At 43.7% G+C, this 21,570-nt stretch overlaps 2 protein-coding genes and 3 non-coding genes across 5 annotated transcripts in view; 1 reads left to right on the forward strand and 4 right to left on the reverse strand.

The window, feature by feature from the left end:
• Positions 1-543: 543 nt before the first annotated feature.
• Positions 544-616, reverse strand: TRNAF-GAA (transfer RNA phenylalanine (anticodon GAA)). Its single transcript has one exon. It is a non-coding gene; the product is annotated as a tRNA-Phe (tRNA).
• Positions 617-807: 191 nt separating this feature from the next.
• Positions 808-878, reverse strand: TRNAG-GCC (transfer RNA glycine (anticodon GCC)). The gene has a single exon. It is a non-coding gene; the product is annotated as a tRNA-Gly (tRNA).
• A 665-nt stretch (positions 879-1,543) lies between these two features.
• On the reverse strand, positions 1,544-1,615 carry TRNAQ-UUG (transfer RNA glutamine (anticodon UUG)). The gene has a single exon. It is a non-coding gene; the product is annotated as a tRNA-Gln (tRNA).
• A 2,729-nt stretch (positions 1,616-4,344) lies between these two features.
• Positions 4,345-12,237, reverse strand: PDZD11 (PDZ domain containing 11). Its single transcript, XM_063138398.1, has 7 exons — positions 12,157-12,237; positions 9,576-9,735; positions 9,046-9,129; positions 8,026-8,082; positions 5,991-6,089; positions 5,659-5,719; positions 4,345-5,147 (listed from the first exon to the last, which is right to left on the reverse strand). Exons 2-7 carry the CDS (start codon positions 9,672-9,674, stop codon positions 5,113-5,115), a joined length of 435 nt encoding a protein of 144 aa, XP_062994468.1. The 5' UTR covers positions 9,675-9,735; positions 12,157-12,237; the 3' UTR covers positions 4,345-5,112.
• A 6,175-nt stretch (positions 12,238-18,412) lies between these two features.
• The window catches only part of KIF4A (kinesin family member 4A), a 31,857-nt gene continuing 28,699 nt past the window's right edge, over positions 18,413-21,570 (forward strand). Inside the window, exons 1-4 of the mRNA XM_063138409.1 lie at positions 18,413-18,535; positions 18,711-18,825; positions 19,849-20,039; positions 21,369-21,461. Of these exons, the coding sequence (XP_062994479.1) occupies positions 18,413-18,535; positions 18,711-18,825; positions 19,849-20,039; positions 21,369-21,461 (522 nt within the window). The remainder of the gene's footprint in view (positions 18,536-18,710; positions 18,826-19,848; positions 20,040-21,368; positions 21,462-21,570) is intronic.

Genomic DNA, 21,570 nt, shown 5'->3' on the forward strand with positions numbered 1-21,570 from the left:
ATTCAGACATACAAAACATGAGAATGGCGATGCTGCTTTAAAAATTGCATGGATATACATGCAGACCACAAGCGCCATGCTGTATCAGACCATGGTTTGTGTCTCATATCGGTTTGTTCCCTTTTTCTGTAATTGCAAAACATATTCAAGGTTTTATTTATTTATTTATTTATCATACTTATACCCCGCTCCTCAGCCAAAAAAGGCTCTCGGAGCGGCTTACACTTAAGTAAGACGTGTCACGCCTATAGATTAACTGTTTTAGTTGTTCAAACAGTCTGTAGCTGTGCTACACTTTAACCCTTGAATTTGTAAACAGAAGGCTAACACGGTTATACTTTAAAACAACAACAGACTTTCACTCGCCTTCCATTTTTGCATGGCGTATTTTCAAATATGTTCCATTCCAGGCAAAGTTAATCCTGCTTTGTGTTGCAAAATGGAGCTACTAAGAACATTGACCTGCGTACTAAATAAGTAGCAGCTTTTGCACAACCGATCCGTATAAAGAGTCCTGTAATAAGTGGAAGAAAAAACACTATTTGCCGAAACCCGGGATCGAACCAGGGACCTTTAGATCTTCAGTCTAACGCTCTCCCAACTGAGCTATTTCGGCAACTGATGGCAGCTACTTTGATGTAAAGTGTAATGAAAGAAATACATTTCCCTTTGGGTAATCAGTTATATATCCGGCTGTTGAGAAACTACAAAAGTTCGCCTTTTCTGAAATCGGAAATGATTTATTTTGTGATCATTAGACATGGAAAATTTACAGAAATCCTTTAAAGCAAAGTAAAAAAATGTCTTTGCATTGGCCGGGAATCGAACCCGGGCCTCCCGCGTGGCAGGCGAGAATTCTACCACTGAACCACCAATGCATTCGCGTTTTGTTGTTTGTCTTGACTGTTTATATAGATCTATTCATTTGCAAAGTTGCATTTAACGATTTCTCCAGATTTTCAACTTTCATTTCTGCCCTTGGTATTCCCGTTCGTTTTTATTTTGTTGCTTATCCCGCTACTTTCTAAGAATAAAAATCCAGAGCCCAGGAATAAAAGGCCAGGTCCTTATCCTCGATTTAAGGCGGTGCCTTTTTTAAAAAAATATTGTAGATAAGATTTCTAAATCTTTCTCCAAGCCTCGTTTGGAAATGGGACATCGGAAGGGTGCTCGCTGTGTCACTTTTTGAGTTGCACCCCCAAACTTTAGGAACAGATGCAGGAAAGCGATCAGGCATTCTGCACATGCTTAAAAGTGCTGGGTTTGTTTGTTTACTATGGCATCACACTTCCAAATTGCAACACACATCTTGCACCAAAGTTTGCAATGCCGCCTGCTTTTTTTCCCCACAGGTCCTCTCGAGAACTGAGAGGCTGTCATGGCTGTCTATTAAAAAGGAAACAGGTTGAGCAACTTTATCCAGGGGAGACGCAAAGCTGGAAATTTGTGCGGTCGTGTGCATTTGGAGGAGGCGGTGGAAAGGGAGAAGGACTCCTACCCACAAACTCTTAATATTTGTTTAAAAAGGAAAAGAAAAAAAACGAGGTTCCACCGAGATTTGAACTCGGATCGCTGGATTCAAAGTCCAGAGTGCTAACCATTACACCATGGAACCTGCCACGTAAAGCTGCTGTCATCTTTTTATTTTGTTCTGAATTAATTATACACTTAGTTTCTGACCATTATTATCTCTTTCCCTCCTTACGGTATCGAAATAAGGGGAACGTATTAGGAGAAAGGGAGTAATCAGGCACTCTTTGAAACTTGTAGCACTTTTAAAGTTATTTTGCTGGTCGTCTTCTTCGTGTTGTTTTTGTTACCCAGGATCTGCGGCGGTAGGAGGACACCCATTTCACAGAAAGTTTAACGCAGGTTGCTGGGGGGGGGGGGAGGTCTGGGGTCACACAGCAGCAAACGTATCCATCCATGCCTGTTTTGATTAACCACTCCCTGGCAATCGCCAGACCCATAGCACCATCGATGGACACGGCCCTGGACAAAAGAACAGGTTTGGCAGCTCCCTGCCCCGAGGGGCTTACAATCTCTCTCTCTCTCTCTGTGTAGAGAGGGCGGGGCGGAAGGGCTGGAAAGCATCGTTGGGGGTAAACAGGGCAAGAATACGCGATTATTGTAACTACAAAGTTGGTCCTGCTTTGAGTAGACCTGATGAAATGAAGGGGATTTAAAATAATAATAAAATAATAATAATAATAATAAATAAATAATAATAATGTATTTGTTACCCGCCTCGATCCAAAGGGTACAACACAAAAACACCATAAAATACATACAACTAATTCAAACGTTTAAAACCAGTGCATCATTAAAAGCAGCACACCATTAAAAAAAAGGCATCTTCAAATTCAGCTAGGTAGGCCTGCCAGAAGAGATCAGTCTTTATGGCTTTCTTCAATTCTGGAAGGCTGTTAAGTTGACGAATCTCTCCCGGCAAGCCATTCCATAATCTGGGAGCAGCAGAAGAAAAGGTCCTCTAGGTAAGGGTTGTCAGCCTTGTTTTTGTTAGCTGGAGTAAATTCTTCCCAGAGGACCTGAGCGTGCGGGGCGGATTGTACGGGAGAAGGTGATCCCGCAGGTAGCCTGGACCCAAAACATGTAGGGCTTTAAAGGTGATAACCAACACTTTATACTTTGCCCGGAAACTAATTCTAGCATTGGAGACAACCTATTGGATTACATTTCCTATCATCCCCAGCCACCATGTTAACACTTTCCCCTGGTACCCTCTGGGTGTTTTGAACTACAACTCCCAGCATTCCAAACCATTGGTCATGCTGGCTGGAGCTGGTGGGAACTGAAGTCCAAACTACCTGGAGAGGACCAGGTTGGGGGAGTCTGGCTCAAAGTAACTAGGATATTTGTGATGCTTAATTTAGAATACGTTTTGATTGGCACATTGAGCTGCTGAGTGTGGGTCTTATTTGAGCTTGATACGTTTTGAAATGAATTGTTAAGTAATTACTTTGAAATGCAGTGCTGTATTTTGATTACTCTGTAATTTCACCATAGGTTGTTTTACGGTGAACTGCTTGGTTAACTGTCCATCGTGGAAATACAAAATGTAAACAAATAAATATTAAAAGCAGAAGAAAGAAAACATCTGGGCATGAAATAGTCTTCTTTGCTAGACGCTCTTCACTCATTAGTAAGAAATAAATGTAGTAGTAGTACGGTATGTGTTTTCTCTGGGCGTGCTGATTCAGACCAATTATTCTGCTCTATGGTCCTATTCCTAGAAAGTTTACAAGCTGGACAAGAAAGTTATAGTCTTCTTACTGTATATGTGAATCATCCATTAGTTAACAGATATACTGCCTCTGAATAAGGAAGCTCTGTTCCTTGGTTCTTAGGTCATCCAACATCAATTTCTGAGTGAGACATCTAATTTTCTTTCTCCCATGGAGATGACAGCAGGTACATACTAGTATTTTTTCCCCCAACATTGATAGACCAGGGCCTAGTTCTGCAAGGAAATGTATTCACTTTGAGGACGCTCTAAGATACCTAGTGCCGTCCAGAAGTTTTAGAATACAACTTCCAGAATTCCTGGCCGTTGGCCATGCTAGCTGGGAATTATGGGAATTGCAGTGCAATGCACTTAAGAGAACACAGTTTGCGGAAGAACGCACTAGACAAGGTCTCCCACACTGAGTCAAAATGCCCCTTAAACACCACCCCTGGCTTGCAACGCTCACAGAAAAAGGGCAGAGCTGGTACCAAGCAGTGTGGGGGGGGGCAGTAAAATGGGGTCCCTAAGAAGACTAGGACCATCCTGGGTTGAGTAACACATCAACTATATTGCGACAGTAACATTTTTTTATTAAACACAGTCTTTTCCAAAAACAGGCTGCGGTAGAAAAATCAAGCGCAGGAAGAGAACAGAATATTGCTTCCATAACAACCCTAATTTGAATAAAATAGGCCCCAAAAAGCACATATTAGACGAAGTGCACCCCAGAGGCTTAAAATCCTATTCTTCTAGCACAGCCTTCCCCAACCTGGTTCCTTCCAAATGTGTTGAGCTGAAACACCCGTCACTCCCAGCCAACAAGGCTATTCTAGAACAAGTTTCGTGAGTTGAAAGATCAGGCTTGTCTCTGGTCTCCCTTTCAGCAGGCCTTCCCTCTTCCCCTCATTCAGATGGATCAAAGCTGGAAGTTAATGAAATTGGTGCAGCAAGTTTTCTGGGCTGGTTTCTTTTGGGATTTTGTATGCTATTCTCTTCCATCCTCTCCTAAAAGACTGAAGCTTATGTTAATTAACCTGCCTTCTTCCTCACCCCCACCCATCCACCAAAAAACAACCCCCTGAGTTTACATTTATAGAAGAAAATAACCCACTTGTTCTTTATGCATGAGGACTAGGCACATGCTTTACAAATCAAAACAACCTTCTCCAGGGATTCAATGGGAGCTATTAATTCTGCTACCAAGGCCATGATCCAGGACATGCAGTCATGTAGTTTCCTAAATGCCTGATTCTTCAGAGAACAGGGAAAAAAGGCATACACCATGTGGAAGGGTTTTTCCCCCATACACAAGTTTCAGTGCATCTGAATATGGCTTAATGCAGATGTTTGCAGTGAATTGCACCTGAAAGGACCACCACACCTATTTAAAAAGAGGTTTTGGGTTAAAGGCCCTCAAGTTGCTCATTTTGTGCCCTACGCTTGTTATTCCTCCTCTTTTTTTGAGAAAAAAAGAAAACCGTTCTGAAAGAAGCAGTCTGAGGGATTAAAAACTCTAGGCCTACAGATGCATTTGGGATTGGCATCATCAGCAGATCTATATCCTTTTCCTACTCAGAGAATGGATTGAAGCAAAATGTCCAGTCCCGTGTCCCTTATTCCACAGCCCAAAGAAGAAATAAAACAAACATTAAAAGTCTCCTCGTCGGCAGGCACTCAACTTTAGCCTCCACCTGGAAGGAAATTCTGTACTACGATCACCATTTCTGGCCCCCACAGCAGATGCTCCCAGAGGAACCGCACAGGGTGCCTGGCATTTATTTTACCAAAAAGAAGGGGGGAAAAGAAGTTTGGCTGGATGTCACTGAACTCTTTGCAAAGGGAAGGTTGTGGCTGGGAAGAGATTTCTAGTGAACAGTTCTCTCCTTCTGCCTCTGGTAATCTGGAAGGAAAAGGAAGAAACAGAGTGATCTCTACAACATACAAAGAGCCCTGCTGGATCTTATTTCTCATTCAGTGGCCAAAAAGATGCCTCGGGGCGCAGCTCTTTTTCTACACAGAAGTGCAACCAAACTCTAAAACAGCTTCTCCCAACCTGGTAACATCTCGATGTGTTGGACTGCAAATTCCATTATTTCCAGCCGGCATGGCCATTGCTTGCAGTCTAAAATCCGGAGGGCACCAGGCTAGAGAACAGCCTTGCTCAATATTATTATTATTCATTGAAGATCCATCTAATAGATAATGTGTTTTCTCTTCTTTGTCATGGATTTATGGTATCGCCTCATGAAGCCTCAGTTTCCTGGACTTTAAAAATGGGAACGAATTCAACTCACAGATCACAGGGTTGTTGTGAGGGCAAAGAGAAAATTAAAATTGCAAAACACACTAAAATATTTCACTTCCCAAAAGGGCTACAGATTTTTTGCTCAAAGTAGCAGCAAGCAACTTACTGTAAGGGAAGAATCGGACTCTCATAATGATCTCCCGAGCGGTTTTCAAGATCTCCACAGCCTGGGGGCGGAAAACAACAAGAAGGGACTTGCTGGACTCTGAAGGACATCAAACTGGGCAGGGTTATTTATTTTAATTCTGCATTTCCTTGAAGCTGAAAGTGGCACATGTTTGAATTCTGACGAAGTCTCCCATCCAGGCACTGACTAGCCCCAAACCTGCTTAGCTTCATTTGCCTTCAGACCATAACGTTAGCATGCTTTGTATAAGGACGCAATTGTGCATTTCAGCGTGACTGGTAACAGCCCCCACCATGGGGAAGACATCTCACCTTGCTATGCTCAATATCCTGGAAGTCCACATCATTAACAGCCAGCACCTGGTCTCCCTCCTGCAATCCAGCTCGATGTGCGTCTGAATCCGGGATCACCTGGGTAGAGGAGAGGTGGCAGTGCCAGTCAAACCAAGGCCAGGGACTTCACATGCCAGCATGCCACCAATTTCCCTTTGTACCTTGGCCATCTGGTCCCAACCTGTCACACAACTTGCTGCCCTCTGTTTTGCCACTTCTAAAACGTCAATGTGATGGATACTTACTCGAGGCTTAAACCCCACTGAGTGTCAGTGTCAGGGAATTTCTTCCCCATCCAGAGGGAGGGGAAAGGAACCAGGCATGTCCAGATACAAAGATCTTTGTTTTCTACACATGTAGGAGAGAAACACTCACCTCAGCAAACTGAGCAGGATTCTCTACCCATCATCCACAACATACCTTTTATAACCTTTTATAACATACCTTTTATAACATACCACGTCCCTCCTGAGGAGCTCATGACTCCTCCCTCCTCCCATACCTTATTGATTATCAACTTATACATTTTCCATAAATGAAACTATTCTACAGGTAAACAATATTAATATCATGACAACTACATCCCGTACGTGTAACTTTTGTTTCTGAGAAGCCCCCCTTCCAAGGGCATGCGAAGCAGACTTTGCTGTCCAGTTAGGAGGGGGCTAGAGGTGATAACGAGGAGAAAGTGCACCTTACTCTCTGGGTGACATGGGAACTTGGTTCGGGAATGCAAGGCTCAGCGGCTGTACTATAGGAAGTTGCAACATTTGAGCGTCACTGATTAGGAGCCTGGGCCCAGGCATAGAGTTCAGGGTAACCTTGGTGGTGTGGCAGAAAGGTTTTTGATGACTCTTTATTAATACACAGAAAGGGAGGGGTGATGTGTCAGGGAAGTGGGTGCTTTTGTACTTTTCCACATCAGACAGAAGGGGTTCATGTTAGGATACCTCAATTTTTCCTTAACAGCAGCTTGCTGACAAAACTGAGCTTGAGCTATTGCTTGGGCAACCAGGATGATCAGGGGTCTGGAAACAAAGCCTTATGAAGAGAGGCTGAAACAACTGGGCATGTTTAGCCTGGAGAAGAGAAGATTGAGGGGAGACATGATAGCACTCTTCAAATACTTAAAACGTTGGCAAACAGAGGAGGGCCAGGATCTCTTCTCGATCATCCCAGAGTGCAGGACACGGAATAACGGGCTAAAATTACAGGAAGTCAGATTCCGGCTGGACATCAGGAAAAACTTCCTGACTGTTAGAGCAGTACGACAGTGGAACCAGTTACCTAGGGAGGTGGTGGGCTCTCCCACACTTGAGGCCTTCAAGAGGCAGCTGGACAACCATTTGTCAGGGATGCTTTAGGGTGGATTCCTGCATTGAGCAGGGGGGTGGACTCGATGGCCTTGTAGGCCCCTTCCAACTCTGCTATTCTATGATTCTATGATTTCCATGTCCAAAATAATGGAATAGCAGAAGTGAAGGGATTAGGACTAAGGTACAGAAATGGTTTTATTTTAAAAACCTATAATATGCTCATAACATCTACACTGGAAAAAATTACATTTGGTTTTTAAAAAAATCCAAAACAATTCTTATTTGTCATGGGCCTTATGTTAGATTTAATGCTGCAATCCATGCATGTTTACTTGTGAGTAAGCCTCATTGAACCAAGTAGCATTTGAGTAGGTTCTGAGTAAACATGCATAGGAGCTGACAGCTGCTATTCTAAAAGAATTGGATCTCATCAATCAAGTAATTTGGCAAACAAACTGACATGTCTGATTCTTTATTGGAATCAGCACTTGGACATATTAGATAGGAATTTGTCTCTTGTAATCTCTTGTATTTGTTTTTGAGGTTGTTTGTGTTTTGGTAACTTAAATGACAGAATTAGAAAGAAACATGCAGATGATCAAGCTGTGGGCCATCTGATAAATACAATATCAATAAATGGAATTAATTAACTTGACAAGTAGATGGCTGAACTAGGAAGAGATGAGAAATGAACTCACCTTGGAGATGAAGATCCCCAGCTGTGATGCTTTTCCTCCTCGGATATTAAAGCCCAGCTAGGGAGGAAAAAGAATGGATGAAGGTATTCAGAAGGAATGATGGGTATTTCGCTGTTCAAAATATATTGTGTTGCATCTAGACTTATAGTGCAAACCTAGCTATGTCTACTCATTAGATGGAGTCTGTGCCTCTTGCAGAATACTCAGATGTTCTGGTGACCACCTGCCTCCCTTATATCCCCATAATGACCTCTGCCTTAATAGGAAACAGTCCAGCCAACTAATTCAGCCTGCACCAGAAAGAGTTTGCCCTCTGATCAAAATTAGTAATATTGACAAATGTAGGTCCCTGAAGGCCTTTGATGCCAGTTTGGTAGCTCTGGAAGGAGAGGAGAATTCCCTTCAAGGCTAGCAGGTCCGGCCCGATTCAAAGTGCTGGTATTAACATTTATAGCCCTAAACGGCTTGGGGCCAGGCTATCTGAAGGAACCCCTCCTCCCGTATGTACCTGCCTGGCCCCTAAGGTCATCCTCAGGTGTTCTTCTCCACGAGCCCCTGCCAAAGGAAGTGAGGCAGGTGGCTATCAGGAGGAGGGCCTTCTCTGCTGTGGCACCCCGGCTGTGGAATGAGCTCCCTAAGGAGGTTCACTTGGCACCTACGTTATATGCTTTTAGACGCCAGGTGAAGACCTTTTTATTCTCCCAGCATTTTAACTGTCTATAAATAAATTTTAACTTGGTGTTTTAAATTTGTAATTTTGCATTGCTGCTGTTTTTATCTGGTTGAGCTTTTATATTGTATTTTATATTATGGTTTTATACTGTTGTTTTATACTTTGAATGGTTTTAATTTTTGTGAACCGCCCAGAGAGCTCCGGCTATTGGGCGGTATAGAAATGAAATAAATACATAAATAATAGCAATAGCTTCTGCAGAGGAACACAGTTAAGAAAGCTGTAATCCTACCAAAGCATTCATTCGCCCTTTGCCCCAGCACCCTCAAGAGTGGGTCAAGTCTCACCTGAGCACCTGGAGGCTTTTTCAGCACAATGGTACGAGGCAGGAATTGGGTCAGCTCGTTGTTGTAATCGGAATGGTAAATTCTCTAGGGGAAATGAAAACAGACGCAAAATGGCATGGTGAATTCCATTCCGGAAAACTTAAAACTTTCATTTTGAGATGGGGAGATCACCGCATTGTGTCATTCCTGACTTCTGCATCGAGAAGGAAAATATTTCTTCCTTACTGCGCATAATTAAAACTAGCCAATTCACTACCACAAGAGGTAGTGAAGGCTACCAACTTGGACATCTTCAAAAGGGGATTGGACAAATTCATGGAAGATAAGGATACCAATGGCTACTAGTCATGATGGCTATGTTTTGAACTGCTGAAAGTGTACATTTTAAGCGACTTAGATCTGTATTTAAAACCTTACCACCAAACCTCAGCACCGTGTAAGATCTGAGCAACAACTCAGACCATGCATTCTTAAGCTGCGGGGACCACTAGGTCACCTCCATGACTAGCATGAGATCTGCAGCTACGCACCTCGTGGGGAGCTATCCAGGCAGGGGGGCTCTCATAGGGAGGCAGGAACACCACAGGGTAGTCATCGTAGGAGATACGACCACCCACTCCCATATCCATTTTGGGGGCAGGGCACAGCTCTGAAAGCACGGATGATCTTCCCTGGGATGAGATGTCAAGTCTAGGGAGAGAAGGAAGCACATGTAAGTTGGCCCTTTATATATTTATTTTATTTATTACATTTATATGCCGTCCCATAGCCGAAGCTCTCTGGGCGGTTTACAAAAGTTAAAAACGGTGATAGTTAAAAACAAATATATAGAAATTTAAAAGCATCAAAAGCATAAAAACAGCAATATCCATTTAAAACAACTTATTCTGAGATCAGTTTTTAAAAAACTCAGCATATGTTGTTAACTGGCTGGGAGAAAAGTCTTAACCTGGCGCCGAAAAGATAACAATGTTGGCACCAAGCGAACCTCGTTGGGGAGATCATTCCATAATTGGGGTGCCACCACTGAAAAGGCCCTCTCCCTTTCCTCCCTCAATGTCAAATATTCTTCATGGCAGGGGAAAATTAACTATAAAAATGCCACCCCCCAGACTTTTCCCAATAAGTGATCTGAAGGCACAGAAGATTTGACTACATTAATTTCCCGTTAGTGACTGTCTAAATATGAATCTCCCTGTTTGCCACGTTTTCAGATAAATTCTTGCACTTCAAACATCTGAGTGATTAGTTTAACTACTCCCGTCCCCAAAATACAGTTTTCTACCCCTAGCGCAAAGTTGTGGTAATGCGAAAAGATACGCCAATAAGTGTTATCTTAAACCAAAATCAATCCGAAAAACAAAAGGCTTTAAGGAAACTAATATAAGACAGTATAAAATGTATACTGTTTTCCGAATGGGAAAAGATACGCCAGTTGAATCTACGTCTGTCATGTGGCTGTTAAAAGTGCAACGGCTTGATGTTTGGGGGAAAGCAATTTCAACTCAGGTCTCATTTCTCAGATCCCATTTGGGATTAAATACATACAATTGCTTATGCCTTTTACAGAAGCCATACATATAGGTCACATGGTTCTGTTACAACCTATCCTGACCCAACTTTTTGTAACCTATGCCTTCCCCGTCCCTTCTTCTTCTTCTTTTTTAATTATTGAATGGGATAGATACAGATTCAGGCACATGCAACTGAGTTGGTGGAAGCAAACATTTCCCCACCACATCCTCATGACAGCCCCTCCAGCTGCCTGAAAATGCTGCATGGATCCTACTGAATGGGGTAAGCTAAGACGGAGGGCGTCCCTAAAAATCACATGGAATCACCTTTCATTTATGGAGCCCTTCCGTCCACAAAAGGCAGATCCTGGATTCAACACAATATATTTCTGGATCGCCCCTCCACTCAAAGAGTGGTCAGAGCGGTTTACAATCATGCGATAAGAGCAATAAAATTCAATTACATAAACAACACTAAAACGAAACTGATAAAACGGAGGTACTACATTTAGACAGGGGAACACTCCCAAAATCTAAGCTCAGCAGAACATACCATTTTTACCAGACAGTGCCATCTCTACATGGTACTTTACAAAAAAGGTGGTTGGCAGGTCCCTGCCTTCAAGGAGCTTACAATCTAAAAACCAGCAAGAAAATGAAGAAAAGAGAGGAAAAATAGAGAAAGGATAAACTGTGGAAGAATATACCATTATTGCGATTGCACATACTTTGCCATAGCTATAGGAGGGCAAGGAGACCAGGGAGTCGCGTCATGAGAAAAATTGTGAACTGCCCAGAGAGCCTTGGCTATTGGGCAATATCAAAATATGGTAAAATAAATTTAAAAACAGTAAGGTGAAAAGGTGTGGGTGGGTATGTTTAGGGGAGATGGGTGGGATATTCCCGTCTGTGATTTCAGAATGCCTCCCAAAACTGTACATCTCTGATTCTAGCGTTACCCCCTCCGTACAATTTTGAATTGTTTTATGGGTGTTCCAAGGCCTCCGAACACCTGTACCAGCGTCCACTGCAAGCATAATCCTGCTCCTTCATCCATCCGTTGACCCCCACAATGAACACAAGAATCAGGAGACCTCATCCACCCACTTCCTGCTAACACAGAGAAACACCACTTCCCTGCCACTCCTACACACCCAATCTTGGTGACTGAATGCTACAATCCTGCACACCCGCCTCTCACAACCTGGTGCTCTCCAGATGTGTTGGACTGCAACACCCCACAAAGGCTGGCTGGGGGGATGCTGGGAGTTACAGTCCAACACATCTGGAGAGCCCCAGGGTTTTTTTTGGCGGGGGGGGGGAGGCGAGCGTACACACTTACCTGGGAGTAAGCCCCATTGAACTGCATGGGACTTACTTCCCAGTAGACGTGCATCGTGCAAACCTACCCGTGTTTACTCAGCAGTAGGCCCATTGAACTGAATGGGGCTTACTTCTGAGTAGACATGGGCAGGGCAGGGATGCAGCCCTGGTCCCACTTCCAGGGAAGAAGCCCCCTTGAGCTCAGTGGGGTCTACTTGAGAGTAGGCTTGGGCTGTACCCCTAGAACTCCTTGCTTTTGATCTCAGCTACTTACCTGCTGGGAAAACCGGCCTTTCTCCTTCTGCTCAGCAGCTGGGCTGCGGGCAAAGCCACTCAAGCACCGCCCACCTCCCTTTTCCTGCTCCAATCCAGGAAGGCCCTGCCCACTCGGCACCCAATCCAAAGCCAGGGCGTCAGTACTCTACTCCTGGTAGGCGAATCTCGCTGCCAGTTAGCGAAGGACGCTCATGGATTGGATGAAATTATAAGAAGGCGGGGAAATGAGAGGCTGACACACGCAACGAAGCACGTAACGCACGCATATGTAACAGCCTTTATGACACGTGTGTATATAGGCACGTCTGAATGTAACGCCTATTATTAACCACTGCTTTTTTTAAAAAAAATTTTTTTGTTAAAAAAGCACTAAGAGACCGAACCAATTGTAGTAGCTCAGTTTTTGTAGTTATTTATTCAATTTATAACCCGCCTGTATACAAAGTACTCTAAGCCTGTTCGTTTGGGTAAAATGAATGGCAGCTTACTATCCGAGGCAGTAAGTGTATATACACTAGTTGCTGGGGAACATGGGTGGGAGGGTGCTGTTGCACCATGTCCTGCCTTGTTGGTCCCTGGCCGATGGCTGGTTGGCCCCTGTGTGAACAGAGTGCTGGACTAGGTGGACCCTTGGTCTGATCCAGCATCAGGGCTCTTCTGATGTCCTTATGTTCTTAACACATGAAATACATAAGAGGCTTTATTTTATTTTATTTAGAATGCTTTTTATTATTTATTTATTTATGTACTTATTGCATTTATATACCACCCCATAGCCAAAGCTCTCTGGGCGGTTTACAAAAGGATGTTTTAACAATGTATATTATGTACTTAATTCAGTTTTATGTATTTTATATTTACTGTTGTTCCATGCCCTGATCAAATGGAGAGGTGGGTAAGAAATTATTATTTATGGCGGCGGTTCATCAAGCACCTTGGAACAGAAATGACCTTCCCTCCCAGCCTCCCTTCTTCCCACCTCGGGGCTTTCACCTCCTCCTCCTCCTCCTCTATCCCCTCCCCTCCTCCTCCTCCATCCCCTCCTCTGCCATTCCCTCCCCCCTCCCCTCTTCCATCCCCTCCTCCTCCTCCTCCTCCTCTATCCCCTCCCCTCCTCTTCCATTCCCTCCTCTTCCCCATCCCCTCTCCCCCCTCCTCCTCCTCCATCCCCTCCTTTCCCCTCCTCCTCCTCCTCTTCCATCCCCTCCCCTCCTCCATCCCCTCCTTTCCCCTCCTCCTCCTCTTCCATCCCCTCCCCTCCTCCATCCCCTCCTCTTCCATTCCCTCCTCCTCCCCATCCCCTCCCCCCTCCTCCACCTCTCCCCTCCTCCTCCATCCTCCTCCTCTCCCCTCCTCCTCCTCTTCCATCCCCTCCCCTCCTCCATCCCCTCGTCTTCCATTCCCTCCTCCTCCCCCCTCCTCCTCCATCCCATCCCATCCCATCCCTGACTCCTCCAATTCCCGGCATTCCTAAACCTCTGCGACGCTACCCTAACACATATCTATGGTGAGGGAAGGGGCGTCATGACGTCACTTCCGACGTGGGCCCGGCGTCTGTCTTCTCGCCGTTTACCTCGCGTTGCCGCGATTGGGCGCGCGGCGTTTGAATGTTGTAAGTTGGGGAAAGGGGCGGCGGCAAGAGCGGCGGCGGCGGCGGCGGCGCGAGGCGCTTGGCAGGCAGGCAGGCAGGCAGGCAGGAAGGCCGAGGAGGGGAAGCTGGCCGAGCGCTCGATCGATGGGTCGGTGAGGGAGCAACGGGCGCGGGGGGGGGGTTTCCCCCCGGGGGGGGATATTTTGGAATTAGGGAGGGGGAGGGGGAGGGGCTGACTTTCGGTTCTCCCCCCCCCCCTCCGCCCCTATTCTATTCTGGGCCTCCCCAAAACTTAAAGCGCCTCAATGTTTTATTTTTAAAAAACCTCCCCTTCCGTGGGAGCGGAAAGTCATTATTATTATTATTATTATTATTATTATTATATTATTATTAAAATATTAAATTATATTATGAATGGTTTGCATACAAGCCGTTGTTGTTACCATATTGTTATTAATGTCGGACTCCCCTTCCATACAAGCCATTATTCTGACTGTGTTGTTATTATTAATTGCCGTTAATATGATTAATAGGAATATAGCCTTATAGGCCCCTTCCAACTCAACGTTGTTTCAATGATTCATCACAACGGCTTGTGGGCAAAATAACGCAAGCTGTTAATAACATAATCATATAATATGATAATGGCTCGTATTATTTTGCCCACAAGCCGTTGTTATTGTATTATTATTAATAACAGCAATAATTAATAATGATATAGTCATAATAAATGGCTTGTATCTAAGGGGAGTCTAACATAAGGTAAAGACCACTGTCTACTCCCAGGCATTTAATGGTGTATGATGGGGCATCTATGCTGTTCTTTAACAGGTGTGTTTAGCTGTTTACAATGCTTTAATTTTCCTGTGTTAATTTTTTTAGCAACAACTTCTACTTTCTCAGCTGCTGCATTTTCATGAATTACTGTAAATTGACCAGAGGACTTCAGCTATGGGGTGGTATAGAAATGAAATATTGTTGTTGTTGTCCCATTCATTTCAAATGAGTCTACGCTGACTAAAATTGGATACAGCCCAATGTACTACTACTACTACTTTTATAGCTTGCCCTTTCTACAAAGAGTCTGGGGCAAGTTTCTTCTCCCTCTCCCCCATTTTATCCTGACCACAACCTTGTGAGGTAGGCTTCGTCTGAGGACATAGTGATGCCTAGCTTCAAGAGGTCCATCCAATTTGCTTCAGGATTGGAGTAGGGATTTGAGTTGTTTTATCCTAACAACCCTGTGGTGTAGGTTCAGGCTGGGAGGTGGTTACTGTCGTCCCAGTTAAAAGTTGCATGTTTAATATTAGTGTTATTAGGATAGTATCCAACATTAATCCTATATAGAGTAGACCCACTGAAATAAATTAGGCTTATGTTAGTCACAACTAACGAGTCCCATTTATTTCAATAGGTCTGTTCTAAGTAGGACTGACACTGGATACTACCCTTATTTATATAGGGCTGGATCCAGACTTAATGAGGCTTTCAGTGGGTCTACTCCAAGCATAACTGTGTCTGAACCCAGTCCTGTATAAACACTAATAAAACTACTACTGTTTTATGATTTCTTTCTAAGTCTTGTTGCTACTGAATTCGTTTGTTGATTGTTTCAATACAAATTGTTGCTTATATATGTTTTATGTTGCTTAAGTCCCATTTATATGAGTGGGTTTACTCTAAGTCTGACTAAGATCTAATTCAAAGAATTTTTAAGCATTTTCCAGAATGTCGCTCTAGTTCTTAATGCTGCATGTTCATTTCCATTGTCTTTATTAGCGCTTTCAAATTATTTATTTATTAAAATATTTGTATCTCTAGGATCTCAGGGCGGCGTACAGATAACATTATACAAACAATATAATAAATAAATAAATACACACAGCTAAAAACAAATGAAACCATTAACCAGTATAGAATTTAAAAGCAGTAAAAACCAATTAAAACAGTTCAAACAATGTGCAAGCTTGGTGAATTCAGCCATCAAAGGCTAAATTGCATGTCAGTAACAGAGGCGCTTGTCAATAACAGTTGTATTGTCATGAGCTGTAACTGACTATTGTATGGAACTGTCAGGTGTCACTATTATTATTATTTATTTATATAGCACCATCAATGTACATGGTGCTGTACAGATAACACAGTAAATAGCAAGACCCTGCCGCATAGGCTTACAATCTAATAAGTTGTAGTAAACAATAAAGAGGGAAGGAGAATGCAAACAGGCACAGGGAAGTGTAAACAGGCACCGGGTAGGGTGAAGCTAACAGTATAGAGTCAGAACAAACTCAATATTTGAAGGCTATAGGGAAAAGAAAAGTTTTTAGCTGAGTTTTAAAAGCAGTGATTGAGTTTGTAGTTCTCAAGTGTTCTGGAAGAGCGTTCCAGGCGTAAGGGGCAGCAGAAGAAAAAGGACGAAGCCGAGTAAGGGAAGTGGAGGTCCTTGGGCAGGCGAGAAGCATGGCATCAGAGGAGCGGAGAACACGAGCGGGGCGATAGTGTGAGATGAGAGAGGAGAGATAGGCAGGAGCTAGACCGTGAAGAGCTTTGAAGGTCAGCAGGAGAAGTTTATATTGGATTCTGGAGTGAATTGGAAGCCAATGAAGTGTGAAGAGGTTTTATTCTCTGCCCACCCCCAATTCACATGTGACTGTGCAAAGATCCTTATGCATAGTTGAGTTCATACTGCCGGTTGGTTGCTGCATTCAAGGATCTGTAGATTGGGACTCTAGTGTATCCGTTTAAACTGATATTGTCTGTTTTTGTTTGTATTTTATGCTTTTTATGGTTTTAAATTTTGTATATTTGTTTTTAATGTTCACTGTTTTCAACTTTTGTAAACCGCCCAGAGAGCTTCGGCTATGGGGGTGGAGGGTGGTATATAAATGTAATTAATATTAATAATATATTAATAATAATAATGCCATTGGGAAGAAAGGAACAGGATACATCTGACTCCTTATGAAAACCATACATAGGAAAGAAGTAGCAGCTCTTCTTTCAAAATTAGGTTGGGATGATGGGGGAGCAGGCAGTACCCGTCAACCCCACATGTTCCATGTTCATGGGGAAGAGGCACAAATACCACAATCCTTGAGTCTGTGAAGCCATCTTCCCTACTCCAGCCAAGTTCTGTTAGGGGACATTCAGCCCATAAAGGTCTTGGCTGGATTGGGCAAGACGGCTTTGTGTCGCCACTAACCTCAGTGACATCTATTATCAAACCAATCTTTCGCTGCCACCACCCTATTCTTTATTTTCTAAAAGAATGAGGGAATAATAAACCTTTTGTATGTGAGTGTGCATACATATTGCCTACCTGAAGTAAGGCAAATGACCGTTCAGACGTGGTTGTTAAACAAAATAAGAACAAAGTTTATTTATATAGGAAAAGATTTTAAATGACACTTTAAAATTCTACTTTATCCCCACATACATTTACCTCCCTCAGCCTCCCAGGGAATCCTAACCACCTCCAAATCCTATAATCCCACTTTCTTAATACTATCTTGAAACAAGCTTCTACTTAACCTCACTCACTCCTACGCTTACTAACTCCTTAACCCTGACTCCTCTAACTCCCACTTTAACTCCCTGATTTTAACAAACTGTCCTCTCCTTGTCCTCTCTCTCCATTGAAATCAACCAACCAATCAGACGACACCATTCACACTGCTCACCATTCTAACTCCCCCCTCCCACTTACTTACCATTTCCTGAAAATAAAAGAATTGGCCACAGCAAATCCAAACCTGAACCAAACACTTAAATATCCACCTATAAAGAATAACGCCATTTATCATTTCATCACAGGCTTCACCTGCCCAAGATGGCTTCATCTTTCTCTAGACCATTGTGTCTCTTCTCCCACTGCGTCTTCAATGGGGGACTGCCCCAGAGTTGGTTCACATGCAATTATGCATGGTGTGGGAGAAAGTGGACAGGGAAACATTTTTCTCTCTCTCTCATAATACTAGAACCCAGGGTCATCCCATGAAGCGGGTGGGTGGGAGATTCAGGAAGGATAAAAGGAATGGATGGATTTAAAAGGAGATTAGACAGATTTCTAGAGGAGACGGCTATATCCATGGCTACTAGTCCTGATGGCTATATGCTACCTCCAGTGTCAGAGGCACTGTGCCTCTGCACACCAGTTTGTGGGAGCAGGAGTCCTATTGCACTCACATCCTACTTCTGAGCTTCCCCCAGAGGCAGCTGGTTGGCCACTGTGAACAGAACCCATGAGCCGATGGGCCCTTGGTCTGTTCTTATGTTAAGACCCACTGAGTTCAATAAGACGTATTCCTAAACAAGTACCTATGCGTGTGATAGCAGTCTTGGCTACTAATCCGTATTTTGCTCTCTTTTTTTGTTCCAATGTGGCTCAGTATTGCTTATAAGAAGGCCCAGTTACACAACACTAGTTTGTTATTTTAATCTGTTGTTTGTATCATGAAAAACCCTGTTAGCAGTCACCAAAGTTCCTTGGGCATGGTAGCTCATACGATTGAAGCCAGAGATGTTTTCCCAGTTGTATGGCTGACTGATGGTTATGCTGGGTTTAGAAGCTGACGCTTGCTGCAGAATGTGGCTGGTGGTGTTTTCCCATGAAATAATGTTCCGTGACTTCCTTTTTTTCCTTTTAGGAAGACAGTGATATATAATGTCGAAAGAAGACACCAGGGTAATCCCTGTGAGGGTGGCACTGAGGTGCCGCCCGCTTGTTCCCAAAGAACGTGCCGAGGGCTGCCAGATGTGCTTGTCTTTTGTCCCTGGGGAACAGCAGGTGAGCCTCCTTTTGCATCTGGGGAGCTTCTGTGTGCTTTAACTCGCTCTGAAATAAGGTGGCTAGCCTTGTAGTTACGGGAGATTCACACGGCTACAAATGAGACGCCTGAAGAGTTGTTGATGCAAAAGGCAAAGCAGTAGCCCTCCTTCCTTCCCTCCCTCCTGTCTCACAGGTAGTTCTAGGAAAGGACAAACCGTTCACGTACGATTACGTTTTCGACCCCTCAGCAGAGCAAGAAGAGGTGTTCAATTCCTGCGTTGCTCCCCTTGTAAGGGGCGTTTTCAAAGGTGAGAGTCTGTAGAGGCGGAACGTTTGGCGGGGGGCATTTTCAGTAGGTGGATGGCTCAGTTTCCCTATTTCAAGAGGTCCTGCTTGCTTGAAATTAGCTCTCTCCGCCTTCCTCAGCCCGATGCCCTTCAGATGCTGTGGGCTGAAGCTATTTCCAGCACACCTGGAGGACAGTCGTTTGGGGAAGACTACTGTAGAACTACTGAGTTACTAGGGGTCAGTTTTCGTGCACACTTGGGATGCAAATGTGAATTAAAGGGATTTTTAATCAGCTACTTGGTTGAGTAAATTTGCCTTTTATGGTTAAAAAAGAATCAGTTCTTTAGCAAACTATTTTTAGGTGCTCCAGGTATTTGTTTTCTGAGGCATCTTTTAAGAAGTGGCATGCCCTTATTTGTGAGAGAAAAAGAAGAATGCCCCCTTTAGATGGTGCAGTTTAAAATTATGTTTCTAAATCATAACTTAATCATAAAATAATAGTAATTACTGCCCTATTAATTCAGGGCATCGTTTTAGATATTTATTTTATATCTAACTGTTAGTACTTTTTACTTTGCAGCCCTGCTTAGTTCTTTAACATCCCATTTTTCTTTCATCATGGAACTCAAAGCGTATATAGAGGGGGTGGTGGCCCCCCAGGCGGTTTCCCAGCCAGGCATTTAAACCCAAACCTGCTTCACATGCGCGCGCACACACACACACACACACACACACACACACAGAGGGTTGGTGTTTCTTGGGCCTTTGGAGCACATGCCTTGGGATTATGAAGACCTCCTGCTTGTTGTAGCAGGGAATAAAAAATAAAGATAGCCTTTCTTTCCCTCCAAATATAAAATTAGCAATATGTTAGCAAGGTGCCAATACTGTGGTTCTGGCAATATACCAATTGGGACTGGTGCATCTAAAATTGATCACTGTGAGAACGGGCATTCTCCTCTTGCTTGTCCTTGCTCACGTATGTGGTTTTCAGGAGCAGTTACACTCATACAGATGACGCTTGCTTGGTCTTAATTGCCTAGGGTACAATGCTACCGTTTTGGCCTATGGGCAGACGGGGTCCGGGAAGACGTATTCCATGGGTGGGGCCTACACAGCTGACCAAGAGAATGATCCCGCCGTCGGCGTCATCCCCCGGGTGATAAATCTTCTCTTCGAAGAAATGAAGGAGAAGATGGAGTGGCAGTTTTCCTTGACAGTCTCCTATTTAGAGGTAGGACCTGTTTATGCCCTCAATAATCCTGTAAGAGAACGGTTGCTGTATTGAGTCAGGAATCTGGTTATTCAGCACTTTGAAATCCAGAGGTGGGGAACACATGGCCCTGAGGATGTTCTTGGACTGAGACTCCCATCATCCCTCACTGTTGGCTATGTTAAGGCTGATGGGAGTTGTAGTCCAACAACATTTGGAGGGCCTCACGTTCCCCACCCCTGCTATAGGGTCATAATTGGTAGGAGTTTGGTTATGGCTGAGGTCAGGTGCCTCTGGGTCGTGTTGGCCGTTTGAAGCAATCCCAAAAGATTAGATCAATAGACTAGTCAAGTATTTTTAAAGCATTGCCTTTATTAGAACAGAACAAAAGTACTTTGGCACTTATCCTAATTACCAAAGCAGACTAGTTAACTGTTACTCTGAAACAAGGATTTTTTTTAAAAAAAAAACCCATACATTTTACTATTAGGTAAGATTTCTATCAATGCAGCTGGTTCTCTTTTGCTTTTATGCTGGAGCACCAAGGGAGCTTACACTTAAAAAGATGGTGAATAATTAATTAAATCGAAGCAAAGTAACAGCATTATATTATTTAAAGTCAATTTTTAAAGGGGATTGTGTTAAGCAGGCAGGCAAATGGCCAGTGTGCCAACCGTACTTTTGGGCTACACTTAAAAGCTTTAATGTACGCTCTATATCAGCGTAATACATTGCTGAAGGAATGTTTCTGGGTTTTCCCCTCGGGGCGCATAAAGTGACAGTGCTGAGTGGTTAGTTTTCCCAGCTCCCTATAGGTTGGGATGCTGAGCCCCACTGCGTTCTGATCCCCATTGCAAAGCTACAACTTCTAGGTGCTTTAGGGCAGGACTGTCAAAGAGGCTTCTGCACTCGCCCTATGCCTGTTAGCTTAGAAATAAACCCCATTGTCCTCAGTGGGGCTTTGCTCTCAGAGAATCAAAGAATAGTAGAGTTGGAAGGGGCCTACAAGGCCATCGAGTCCAACCCCCTGCTCAATGCAGGAATCCACCCTAAAGCATCCCTGACAGGTGGTTGTCCAGCTGCCTCTTGAAGGCCTCTAGTGTGGGAGAGCCCACAACCTCCCTAGGTAACTGATAGATTACCTAGTATGATTACCTAGTTACCTAGGTAACTAGGTAATCATATGAGTGTGTGTAAGTTTACAGCCTTCCTTTTGGGCAGGTTTTTTATGTTGTTGTTGTTGTTGTTATTTTAGTTCAGCCTAACCGTTATCCTTCTCTTGTTCTTTGTACGCTGCCTCTTTTGTTGTTTGGATTTTTGTGATCTATGTTTCTCTTCCGATATCGTCAGATCTACAATGAGGACATCTTGGACCTCTTGGCACCAGCCAAAGAGCGGACATCTCAGATCAGCATCCGCGAAGACCCCAAGGAAGGCATAAAGGTGGATTTCTCTGTTTGCTCTTCTTGGGGAATAGGTTGCAGCATGTCATAGAAGTAAGGCTGGCGGTGTTAAATGAATTTGCCTCATTCTGTGATGCTATCCTCCAACT

Source organism: Elgaria multicarinata, chromosome 11, assembly GCF_023053635.1.
Source record: "Elgaria multicarinata webbii isolate HBS135686 ecotype San Diego chromosome 11, rElgMul1.1.pri, whole genome shotgun sequence".
Lineage (NCBI taxonomy): Eukaryota > Metazoa > Chordata > Lepidosauria > Squamata > Anguidae > Elgaria > Elgaria multicarinata.

What these genes read in the sequence shown, in the direction of transcription:
- PDZD11 (XM_063138398.1), bottom strand. Translation starts at nt 9,674, where the DNA reads ATGGATATGGGAGTGGGTGGTCGTATCTCCTACGATGACTACCCTGTG. An exon ending in CCTGGATAGCTCCCCACGAG is followed by an intron (nt 9,130 to 9,575) that starts GTGCGTAGCTGC and finishes CATTTCCCCTAG; the next exon opens with AGAATTTACCATTCCGATTA. An exon ending in AGTCCGATTCTTCCCTTACA is followed by an intron (nt 5,148 to 5,658) that starts GTAAGTTGCTTG and finishes TTTTCCTTCCAG; the next exon opens with ATTACCAGAGGCAGAAGGAG.